General features: G+C 59.6%; 1 protein-coding gene across 1 annotated transcript; it reads left to right on the forward strand.

Annotated features, from left to right (window-relative positions):
• The first annotated feature begins 288 nt into the window (after positions 1-288).
• On the forward strand, positions 289-12,719 carry NKPD1 (NTPase KAP family P-loop domain containing 1). Its single transcript, XM_040655099.2, has 6 exons — positions 289-1,255; positions 2,552-2,666; positions 4,788-4,910; positions 8,241-9,205; positions 9,257-10,996; positions 12,320-12,719. The coding sequence occupies exons 1-6, from the start codon at positions 1,250-1,252 to the stop codon at positions 12,710-12,712; spliced, it is 3,342 nt and encodes a 1,113-aa protein (XP_040511033.1). The 5' UTR covers positions 289-1,249; the 3' UTR covers positions 12,713-12,719.

The raw sequence follows: 12,719 nt of genomic DNA on the forward strand, positions 1-12,719 counted from the left end.
CCCATACCCCATACCCCATATCCCATACCCTATATCCCATACCCCACCCCCCACCCCCGCACCCCCCCGCGCCCCACCCGTGTAGGATCGCGGCTCCCCTCTCCGGTTTCTCCCCTTTCTGATTCAGCGCCGCACTTCGCAACTTCCGCCCGGCCGATGGGGCCGCCCCGACCCCGCCCTATAAACACCGACCCCGCCCTATAAACACCGCCCCGGCCCCGTCAATAGGGGCCCGGCCCTATAAACACCGACCCGACCCTATAAATACGGAGCGAACCCCATCGGGACAGAGCACTGCGGGGCCGCTCCAGTGCGACCCCATCAATCTGGACCGGACCCTACAAATACGGAGCCGACCCTATAAATACGGACTGAGCCCTATAGATACGGACTGAACCCTATAAATACGGAGCAAACCCCATCAGTACGGAGCGCTGCGGGGCTGCCCCGACGCGACCTGACCCTATAAATATGGAGTGAACCCCATCAATCCAGACCCGACCCTACAAATACGGAGCGAACCCCATCAGGACAGAGCACTGCGGGGCCGCCCCGACGCGACCCGACCCTATAAATCCGGACCGGACCCTATAAATACGGACTGAACCCTATGAATCCGGACCCGACCCTATAAATACGGAGCCGACCCTATAAATACGGAGCAAACCCCATTGGGACGGAGCGCTGCGGGGCCACCCCGACCCGACCCGACCCTATAAATCTGGACCGGACCCTATAAATACGGAGCCGACCCTATAAATACGGAGCGAACCCCATTGGGACGGAGCGCTGCGGGGCCGCTCCGACCCGACCCTATAAATCTGGACCGGACCCTACAAATACGGAGTCGACCCTATAAATACGGAGCGAACCCCATTGGTACGGAGTGCTGCGGGGCTGTCCCGACCCGACCCAACCCTATAAATCCAGACCAGAACCTATAAATACAGACCCGACCCTATAAATACGGAGTGAACCTTATAAATACGGACCAGACCCCATCAATCCGGACCCGACCCTATAAATCCGGACCTGACCCTATAAATACAGAGCCGACCCTATAAATACGGAGCAGATCCTATAAATACGGAGCAAACCCCATCAGCACGGAGCGCTGCGGGGCGCTGAGCCGACCCTATAAATACAGACTGCTGAGGGGCTGCCCCGACCCCATAAATCCGGACCCGACCCCATAAATCCGGACCCGACCCCATAAACCCAGAGCTCTGTCGGACCCGGGAACGGTGTGATGGAGGTGAGAGATGTGGGGTGGGTTATGGGGTGGGGTGGGTATGGGGTGGATGGGATGGGATGGGATGGGATGGGGGGTGTATGGGGTGGGATTGTGGGGTATATGGGGTGGGCTATGGGGTGGGTATGGGGTGTATGGGATGGGATTGTGGGGTTGGGATGGGGTATGGGGTGTATGGGGTGGGTATGGGGTGTATGGGGTGGGCTATGGGGTGTATGGGATGGGATTGTGGGGTTGGGATGGGGTATGGGGTGTATGAGATGGGATATGGGGTATATGTGGGGTATATGGGGTGGGCTATGGGGTGTATGGGATGGGTGAGGGATGGGTTATGGGATTGGGATGGGATGCGGGGTGTGGGATGGGGTATGGGGTGGGATATGGGGTGTGTGGGATGGGATGTGGGGTATATGGGGTGGGATTGTGGGGTTGGGGTGGGATATGGGGTGTGTGGGATGGGTATGGGGTGTGATGTGTGGGGAATAGGGGATGTGGGGTTGGGGGATGGGCTGTGGGCTGTGGGGTGGGGCTGCACACGGGCTATGGGGTGGGCTATGGGGTGGGCTATGGGGTGGGGGTCACTGCTGTGCCCCATACGCTGCCCCCAGAACAGCCCGGCCCCATAAAGCCCCCATACCCCCCCATACCCCCCCACCCCATAAAGCCCCCACAGCCCCCCAATGACCCCCCATAGCCCCCGACCCCATAACCCCCCATAGCTCCCCCATACCCCCCACCCTATACCCCCCATAGCCCCCCAACCCATAGCCCCCTCATATCCCCAAACCCCCCCATAACCCCCCACCCCATAGGCCTTCCATAGCCCCCGACCCCATAAACCCCCATAGCCCCCCAGTGACCCCCCCACCCCATAAAGCCCCCATAACCCCCCATAACCCTCCCATACCCCCCCATAGCCCCCGACCCCACAACCCCCCATAGCCCCCCAGGGACCCCCCATACTCCCGACCCCATAACCCCCCAATGACCCCCATAGCCCCCCAATGACCCTACATAGTCCCCCATAACCCCCCACCCCATAAAGCCCCCATAACCCCCTATAACCCTCCCATACCCCCCGACCCCATAACCCCCCATACCTCCCCCAAACCCCCCCATAACCCCCCACCCCATAAAGCCCCCATACCCCCCCATAGCCCCTGACCCCACAACCCCCATAACACCCCATATCCCCCTATAACCCCCCACCCCATAACCCCCCAACCCCCCATAACACCCCCCAACCCCCCGTACCCCATAGCCCACCCCATAACCCGCATCCCCCATTCCGCCCCACAGCGCCGCCCTTCGGGCTCCGTGGAGGAGCGCGGAGCACTGCTGGATGTGGGGCCGCCCCACAGCGATGGGGACAGCGACGGCTCCGAGTGGGAGTGGGAGTGGGAGGAGCACGAAGGTACGGCCCCCCCCGACCCCAAACCCGACCCCAAACCCGACCCTAAATGTGATCCTAAATGTGATCCTAAACCCGACCCCAAACCTGACCCTAAACCCGACCCTAAACGTGATGTTAAACCCAACCCCAAACCCGACCCTAAATGTGATCCTAAATGTGATCCTAAACCCGACCTCAAACCCGACCCTAAATGTGACCCTAGATGTGACCCTAAACCCGACCCTAAATGTGATCCTAAACCCAACCCCAAAGCCGACCCTAAATGTGACCCTAAATGTGACCTTAAACCCGACCCCAAACCCAACCCTAAACGTGATCCTAAACCTGACCCTAAACCTGATCTTAAACCCGACCCTAAACCTGATCCTAAACCCGATCCTAAACCCGACCCTAATCCTAAACCCGACCCTAAACCTGATCCTAATCCTAAACCTGTTCCTGATCCTAATCCCAACCCCAACCCAACCCTAATCCTAAACCTGACCCTAAACCCGACCCTAATCTTCAACCCGACCCTAAACCTGATCCTAATCTTCAACCCGACCCTAAACCTGATCCTAATCCTAAACCCGACCCTAAAAGTGATCCTAATCGTGGCCCTAAACCTCAACCTGACCCCAACCCGAACCCAAATCCCAATGACCCCACAATGACCCCACAATGACCCCATAATGACCCCGTAACCCCATCGATGGCCCCAATAATCCCATAGCCCCATTAATATCGCATTAATAACCCATTAATAACTCATTAATACCCATTAATTGGCAGCCCCGGACCAGCTGTACGCGCGCTGTTTGGCTCACACCCCATTCATTATCTAATTACTATTAATTAATTACTATTAATTAATTACTATTAACCGCCCCGGACAGTCTCTATGCACACTGCTTGGCTCACACCCCATTAATCACTGTTAATTAATTACTGTTAATTACCGCTAATTGCAGCCCCGGACCGTCTCTACGCGCACTGTTTGGCTCACATGCCGTTAATTACCGCTAATTACTGCTAATTACTGTTAATTAACAGCCCGGGACCGTCTCTACGCGCACTGTTTGGTTCACAGCCCAATACCCCATTAATTAATTACTGTTAATTGCCGTTAACTGCAGCCCCGTACCGTCTCTACGCGCACTGTTTGGCTCAGATGCCGTTAATTACTGTTAATTAATTACCGTTAATTGCCGTTAATTGCAGCCCCGGACCGTCTGTACGCGCACTGTTTGGCTCACACCCCATTAATTACTGTTAATTAATTACCGTTAATTGCCGTTAATTGCAGCCCCGGACCGGCTGTACGCGCACTGTTTGGCTCACAGCCCAATACCCCATTAATTAATTACTGTTAATTGCCGTTAATTGCAGCCCCGGACCGGCTGTACGCGCACTGTTTGGATCACACCCCATTAATTACCGCTAATTACCGTTAATTGCCGTTAATTGCAGCCCCGGACCGGCTGTACGCGCACTGTTTGGCTCACATGCCGTTAATTACTGTTAATTACCGTTAATTACCGTTAATTGCAGCCCCGGTCCGGCTGTACGCGCACTGTTTGGCTCACAGCCCAATACCCCATTAATTAATTACCGTTAATTACCGCTAATTGCAGCCCCGGACCGTCTCTACGCGCACTGTTTGGCTCACAGCCCAATACCCCATTAATTAATTACCGTTAATTACCGTTAATTGCAGCCCCGGACCGTCTGTACGCGCACTGTTTGGCTCACACCCCATTAATTACCGCTAATTACCGCTAATTACCGTTAATTAATTGCAGCCCCGGACCGTCTCTACGCGCACTGTTTGGCTCACAGCCCAATACCCCATTAATTACCGTTAATTACCGTTAATTACCGTTAATTGCAGCCCCGGACCGTCTCTACGCGCACTGTTTGGCTCACAGCCCAATACCCCATTAATTACTGTTAATTAATTACCGTTAATTAATTGCAGCCCCGGACCGTCTCTACGCGCACTGTTTGGCTCACACGCCGTTAATCCGTTAATTAATTACTGTTAATTACCGTTAATTGCAGCCCCGGACCGTCTGTACGCGCACTGTTTGGCTCACATGCCGTTAATTACCGTTAATTACTGTTAATTGCCGTTAATTGCAGCCCCGGACCGGCTGTACGCGCACTGTTTGGCGCGCACCGTTTGCGCGGCCGCCGCTCCGCTCACGGTGGGGATTTTCGCTCCGTGCGCCCATCGGCTGAGCGCCGTTCTGCGGCACCTCGAAGGTCAGCCGGGGCGCTGCGGGGCGCTGTGGGGCGCTGTGGGGTTATGGGGCGTTATGGGGTATTATGGGGGGTTATGGGGTTATGAGGTATTATGGGGTTATGGGACATTATGGGGTTATGGGGGGGTTATGAGGGGGTTATGAGGGGGTTATGGGGGGTTATGGGGTGTTATGGGGTTATGGGAGGGGTTATGGGGTTATTGGGGGGTTATGGGGTTATGGGGGGTTATGGGGTTATGGGGTATTATGGGGCTATGGGGGGTAATGGGGTTATGGGGGGGTTATGGGGGTATTATGGGGTTATTATGGGGTATTATGGGGGGGTTATGGGGTTATTGGGGGGTTATGGGGTTATGGGGTATTATGGGGGGGTTATGGGGTTATTGGGGGGTTATGGGGTTACGGGGTATTATGGGGCTATGGGGGGTAATGGGGTTATGGGGGTTATGGGATATTATGGGGTTATGGGGTATTATGGGATATCATGGGGCGTTATGGGGTTATGGGGTTATGGGGGGTTATGGGATATCATGGGGCGTTATGGGGTTATGGGGCATTATGGGATGTCATGGGGCGTTATGGGGTTATGGGGCATTATGGGATATCATGGGGCGTTATGGGGTTATGGGGCATTATGGGATATCATGGGGCGTTATGGGGTTATGGGGTTATGGGGGGTTATGGGATATCATGGGGCGTTATGGGGTTATGGGGCATTATGGGATATCATGGGGCGTTATGGGGTTATGGGGCATTATGGGATGTCATGGGGCGTTATGGGGTTATGGGGCATTATGGGATATCATGGGGCGTTATGGGGTTATGGGGTTATGGGGGGTTATGGGATATCATGGGGCGTTATGGGGTTATGGGGTTATGGGGGGTTATGGGATATCATGGGGCGTTATGGGGTTATGGGGTTATGGGGGCATTATGGGATGTCATGGGGCGTTATGGGGTTATGGGGCATTATGGGATATCATGGGGCGTTATGGGGTTATGGGGCATTATGGGATATCATGGGGCGTTATGGGGTTATGGGGTTATGGGGGGTTATGGGATATCATGGGGCGTTATGGGGTTATGGGGCATTATGGGATATCATGGGGCGTTATGGGGTTATGGGGCATTATGGGATGTCATGGGGCGTTATGGGGTTATGGGGCATTATGGGATATCATGGGGCGTTATGGGGTTATGGGGTTATGGGGGGTTATGGGATATCATGGGGCGTTATGGGGTTATGGGGTTATGGGGGGTTATGGGATATCATGGGGCGTTATGGGGTTATGGGGTTATGGGGGCATTATGGGATGTCATGGGGCGTTATGGGGTTATGGGGCATTATGGGATATCATGGGGCGTTATGGGGTTATGGGGCATTATGGGATATCATGGGGCGTTATGGGGTTATGGGGTTATGGGGGGTTATGGGATATCATGGGGCGTTATGGGGTTATGGGGCATTATGGGATATCATGGGGCGTTATGGGGTTATGGGGCATTATGGGATGTCATGGGGCGTTATGGGGTTATGGGGCATTATGGGATATCATGGGGCGTTATGGGGTTATGGGGCATTATGGGATATCATGGGGCGTTATGGGGTTATGGGGTTATGGGGGGTTATGGGATATCATGGGGCGTTATGGGGTTATGGGGCATTATGGGATATCATGGGGCGTTATGGGGTTATGGGGCATTATGGGATATCATGGGGCGTTATGGGGTTATGGGGCATTATGGGATATCATGGGGCGTTATGGGGGGTTATGGGGGCATTATGGGATATCATGGGGCGTTATGGGGTTATGGGGTTATGGGGCATTATGGGATATCATGGGGTGTTATGGGGTTATGGGGGCATTATGGGATATCATGGGGCGTTATGGGGTTATGGGGGGTTATGGGATATCATGGGGCGTTATGGGGTTATGGGGCATTATGGGATATCATGGGGCGTTATGGGGTTATGGGGCATTATGGGATGTCATGGGGCGTTATGGGGTTATGGGGCATTATGGGATATCATGGGGCGTTATGGGGTTATGGGGTTATGGGGGGTTATGGGATATCATGGGGCGTTATGGGGTTATGGGGTTATGGGGGGTTATGGGATATCATGGGGCGTTATGGGGTTATGGGGTTATGGGGGCATTATGGGATGTCATGGGGCGTTATGGGGTTATGGGGCATTATGGGATATCATGGGGCGTTATGGGGTTATGGGGCATTATGGGATATCATGGGGCGTTATGGGGTTATGGGGTTATGGGGGGTTATGGGATATCATGGGGCGTTATGGGGTTATGGGGCATTATGGGATATCATGGGGCGTTATGGGGTTATGGGGCATTATGGGATGTCATGGGGCGTTATGGGGTTATGGGGCATTATGGGATATCATGGGGCGTTATGGGGTTATGGGGCATTATGGGATATCATGGGGCGTTATGGGGTTATGGGGTTATGGGGGGTTATGGGATATCATGGGGCGTTATGGGGTTATGGGGCATTATGGGATATCATGGGGCGTTATGGGGTTATGGGGCATTATGGGATATCATGGGGCGTTATGGGGTTATGGGGCATTATGGGATATCATGGGGCGTTATGGGGGGTTATGGGGGCATTATGGGATATCATGGGGCGTTATGGGGTTATGGGGTTATGGGGGGTTATGGGATATCATGGGGCGTTATGGGGTTATGGGGCATTATGGGATATCATGGGGCGTTATGGGGTTATGGGGTTATGGGGTTATTGGGGGGTTATGGGGTATTATGGGGTTATGGGGGGTTATGGGGTTATGGGGGGTTATGGGGTTATTGGGGGGTAATGGGGTTATGGGGGTTATGGGGTGCTATGGGGTTATGGGGTGCTATGGGGTTATGGGGGGTTATGGGACATTATGGGGTTATGGGGTATTATGGGGGGTAATGGGGTTATGGGGTGCTATGGGGTTATGGGGGGTTATGGGGTATTATGGGGTTATGGGGGGTTATGGGGGGGTTATGGGGGTAATATGGGGTTATGGGGGTATAATGGGATATCATGGGGCATTATGGGGGGTTATGGGGTTATGGGGGGTTATGGGGTTATGGGGGGTTATGGGACATTATGGGGTTATGGGGTATTATGGGGTTATGGGGCGTTATGGGGGGGTTATGGGGGTAATATGGGGTTATGGGGGTATTGGGGGGGTTATTATGGGGTTATGGGGGTTATGGGGGGGTTATGGGGGTTATGGGGGGGTAATGGGGGTATTATGGGGGTGACTCCGGCAGCCAATGGCGCGCCCCGCCGCCACCCACGTGCGTTCCCCCCGCAGCCTCCCTGCTGTCGCACGCGGCCGCCCTGCAGCGCCGCTCCGCTCTGCGCGGCCGCCCCCCGCCCCGTCCGGCGCGCGGTTGGGCGCTGCTCCACGCCCTCCTCTTCCTGTCCTTCTGCCGCGCGGTCCACCGCCGCCCCCCGCCGCCCCCCGCGCCGCCCCCCGACGTCTCCTTCATCTTCGTCCGCTTCTCCGCCTGGCACTACGTGGGCTGCGACCGCCTCTGGGCCGGTTTGGTCACCGCCCTCCTCCGCTCCGTCCGCCTCCGCTTCGGCCCGTGGCCCCTCGCGGTGTTCCGCGTGGCGGGGGCGGCGCCGCGCTACGACGGCGGGGCGGCCCCGGAGGGCGGCCGGGCCTGGGAGCTCCGCCCGGCCGCGTGCGCCAAAGCCGGCGCCGCGTTGGCCGCCCTCGCGGTGGGCTCCGCGCTGCTCTTAGCGGCCCTCGGCTCCCCGTGGCTCCGCGAGCACCGCGCGCTCGGCGCCGTCGGGGCGGCTCTGAGCTCCGCTTCGGCGTCGGGAGTCGTCGCCCTCGTCGTGGCCGTGCTGAGGAGGGCGGCCGTGAGCGAGAAGAGCCGCGTGGAGCGGTGGGACGCGAGGCTGAGGTTCGGCCCGCAGTTGGGCTTCATGAGCCGCGTGAGGGAGGAGGTGGAGGCGCTCAGCGCCTTCCTGGGGGCCATGGAGGCGTTCGAGCGGCGGAGGCTGCGGGTGGTGATGGAGATCAGCGCGGCGGAGCGCTGCGGGGCGGAGCGCTGCGCGGGGGTTTTGGACGCCGTCGGGACGCTTTTGGCGGACCCGAAGTCGCCTTTCGTGTCCGTGTTGGCCATGGAGCCCCGGGCGGTGGTGGAGTGCCTGGAAGGGGCCGAAGCGTTGAAGGGGGTCGGGGGGAACGCGTACGTCTACGTGAGGAGGATCGTCGGGGTGCCGTTCTGCGTGCCCGGAATGGGGAGGGGGGAGAGGGGGAGGGCGGTGGGGAGGGCGGTGGGGGGGGGAGGGGAGGTGGGGTGGGGGTGGGGGGGGGACGGGGGGTGGGGGGGGGCGGAGGGGGGGAGCAAAGGGCGGCCGCGGAGGAGCAAAAGGCGGCCGCGGGACGCCAAAGGGCAGCAGAGGGAGCGCGAGGGGCAGCCGATGGTACGCTATGGGCAGCCAAAGGACCCCAAAGGGCAGCCAATGCAACATGAGGGGCAGCCAACGGACCCCAAAGGAGAGCCAAGGGAGCATGAGGGGCAGCCAATGCTATGCTATAGGCAGCCAAGGGACCCCAAAGGGCAGCCAGTGCAACATGAGGGGCACCCAATGCTATGCTATGGGCAGCCAAGGGACCCCAAAGGGCACCCAAGGGACGCCAAAGGGCAGCCAATGCAACATGAGGGGCAGCCAATGGGCCCCAAAGGGTACCCAAGGGACCCCAAAGGGCAGCCAGTGGACCCCAAGGTGCAACCAATGGAGCATGAGGGGCAGCCAATGCAATGCTATGGGCAGCCAATGGACCCTGAAGGGCACCCAACGCAAAGCTGTGGACACCCAATGCAACATGAGGGGCACCCAATGGACTCTGAGGGGCACCCAATGCAATGCTATGGGCACCCAATGGACACCAAAGGGCACCCAATGCAAAGCACGGGGCACCCAATGGGCCCCAAAGGGCACCCAGTGGACTCCAAGGAGCAGCCAATGGACCATGAGGGGCACCCAATGCAAAGCAGGGGGCAGCCGAGGGACCCCAAAGGGCGCCCAGTGGACCCCGAGGGGCACCCAATGGACTCCAAGGGGCAGCCAATGGACCACGAGGGCCCCCCACACCACGAGCAGCACCCACTGCACCTCAGGGGGCACCCAATGGACCGTGAGGGGCACACAGTGCAGCACGAGGGGCACCCACTGCCCCATAAGGAGCACCCACTGCCCCATAGGGAACACTCACACTATGGGGAGCACTCATCGCCCTATGGGGAGCACCCACTGCCCCATGAGAAGCACCCTTCCCCCCATAGGGAGCACCCACACCATGGGGATCACCCATCGCCCTATGAGGAGCACCTACTGCTCAGTGGGGATCACCCATCCCCCTATGGGGAGCACCCACACTATGGGGAGCACCCATCACCCCATAGGGATCACCCATCGCCCTATAAGGAGCACCCACACCATGGGGATCACCCATCGCCCTATGGGGAGCACCCATCGCCCTATGAGGAGCACCTACTGCTCACTGGGGATCACCCATGGCCCTATGGAGATCACCCATCACCCTATGGGGATCACCCATCGCCCCATGGGGAGCACCCATGGCCCTATGGGGATCACCCATGGCCCCATAGGGAGCACCCATGGCCCTATGGGGATCACCCATGGCCCCATGGGGATCACCCATCGCCCCATGGGGAGCACCCATGGCCCTATGGGGATCCCCCACTGCCCCCCACGGGGCGCTGCCGGGCGCGGCTTTTGGAGCGGCAGACGCGGCAGTGCGTTCGGGCGGCGCTGCGTTCCCTGCACGACCCGCAGGGGGCGCTGTGGCGTTTCCTCCCCTCCGACGGGGCGCAGCTGCGCCGCATCGTCAACGTGGTCCCCATCACCGTCCGCCTCCTCCTGCACCGCTGCGCCGCGACGCGGGGGGGGGGGGGGAGCGATGGGGAGGGCGACATCGATGGGGCGGACGGCTATGGGGCGGAGGGGGGCTGGGGGGCTGGGAGGTGGGGGGAGGACGAGGTCGATGGGGTGGATGTCTACGGGGCAGAGGTCTACGGGGCGGATGGGGTCTGTGGGGCTGGGAGGTGTGGGGTGGAGGAGGTCGGTGGGGCGGACGTCTATGGGGCGGATGGGGTCTGTGGGGGGGGGAGGTGTGGGGCTGGGAGGTGGGGGGAGGACGAGATCGATGAGGCAGACGTCTATGGGGCAGAGGTCTACGGGGCGGATGAGATCTGTGGGGCAGGGAAGTGTGGGGTGGAGGAGGTCGATGGGGTGGACGTCTGTGGGGCGGATGGGGTCTGTGGGATGGGGAGATGTGGGGCTGGGAGGTGTGGGGTGAAGAGAGGTGGGGCAGAGAAGATCTATGGGGAGGGGAGATGTGGGGCAGAGGGAAGCTGTGGAGCTGGGAGGTGTGGGGCAGAGATCTATGGGGTGGAGAAATGTGGGGCAGGGAGATGTGGGGCAGAGGAGGTCTATGGGGCGGAGGAGACCTATGAGGCAGGGAGCTGTGGGGCAGAGAGATGTGGGGTGAAGAGATGTGGGGCAGAGGAGGGCTATGGGGTGGGGGGATGTGGGGTAGAAGAGATGTATGGGGCAGAAGAGCTCTATGGGGTAGAGATGGGCAAGATGGAGCCCCATAGGGTGGAGATCTATGGGGCAGAGGAGCCCGATGGGGCACAAATCTATGGGGCAGAGGAACTCTATGGGGTGGAAATCCAGGGGGCGGAGCCCCATAGAATGGAGCCCCACAACATCGCGCCCCACAGCCCCACAGCTGACAGCCCCCCACCCCACAGCCCCCCACCCCTCGTCCTCTCACCCTACAGCCTCCCAGCCCCCCACCCCCCACCCCACGACCCCCCACCCCATAAGACCCCGTCCTGCAGCCCCCCACCCCACAACCCCGCACTCCATAGCACCCCTTCCTGCAACCCCTCACCCCATCCCCCCCCACCCCATAAGACCCCTTCCTGCAGCCCCCCACCCCATAACCCCCCACCCCAGCACCCTCCACCCCACCCACCCCACAACCCCTCACCCCCCCACCCCCCACCCCATAACCCCCCACCCCATGACATCCCCCCCCACAACCCCTCACCCCCCCATCCCGCCCCCCATCACCCCCCACTCCATTCCCCCCCACCCCACAGCACCCCTTCCTGCAACCCCTCACCCCATCCCCCCCCACCCCACAACCCCCCACCCCATAAGACCCCCTCCTGCAGCCCCCCACCCCCCCCACCCCATAACCCCTCACCCCCCCACCCTGCACCCCACAACCCCCCACCCCATAACCCTCCACCCCATAACATCCCCCCCCACAACCCCCCACCCCACCACCTCTCACCCCCCCATCCCCCACCCCATAACCCCCCACCCCCCCGCCCCCCCCACCTCCTCCCTCACCCGCTGAGCTCCGCGCCGCGCTCTGTGCCGCGGCTGTTGGCGGCGTGGGTGGTGCTGGCGGAGCGCTGGCCGTGCCGCCTCAGTTGGCTGCTGCAGTGCTTACGGGACGGCGACCCCCGCGACGCCGCCGCTCCGCTTTGGGCCGTTTTCCGACGGCACAGCGCCGAATTGGGCGCCTTCCGGGAGCCGCTGCGGAGCGCTTTGGGCCTCGACGCGGATCCGCGGCTCTTCCGGGCCTTCCTGAGCCGTCCGTTCCCGTTCAGCGCCCGCGACGCCCAAACGCTGCTCCCCGTTACCGTCAATCTGGATCGGTCCATCGGGGAGAGGATGGCGGAACTGAGGGGGCTGAGGGAGCTGGGGGGGGGCGGGGCGAAGTGAGGGGGGG

Source organism: Gallus gallus, chromosome 38, assembly GCF_016699485.2.
Source record: "Gallus gallus isolate bGalGal1 chromosome 38, bGalGal1.mat.broiler.GRCg7b, whole genome shotgun sequence".
In the NCBI taxonomy this organism is placed as follows: Eukaryota; Metazoa; Chordata; class Aves; order Galliformes; family Phasianidae; genus Gallus; species Gallus gallus.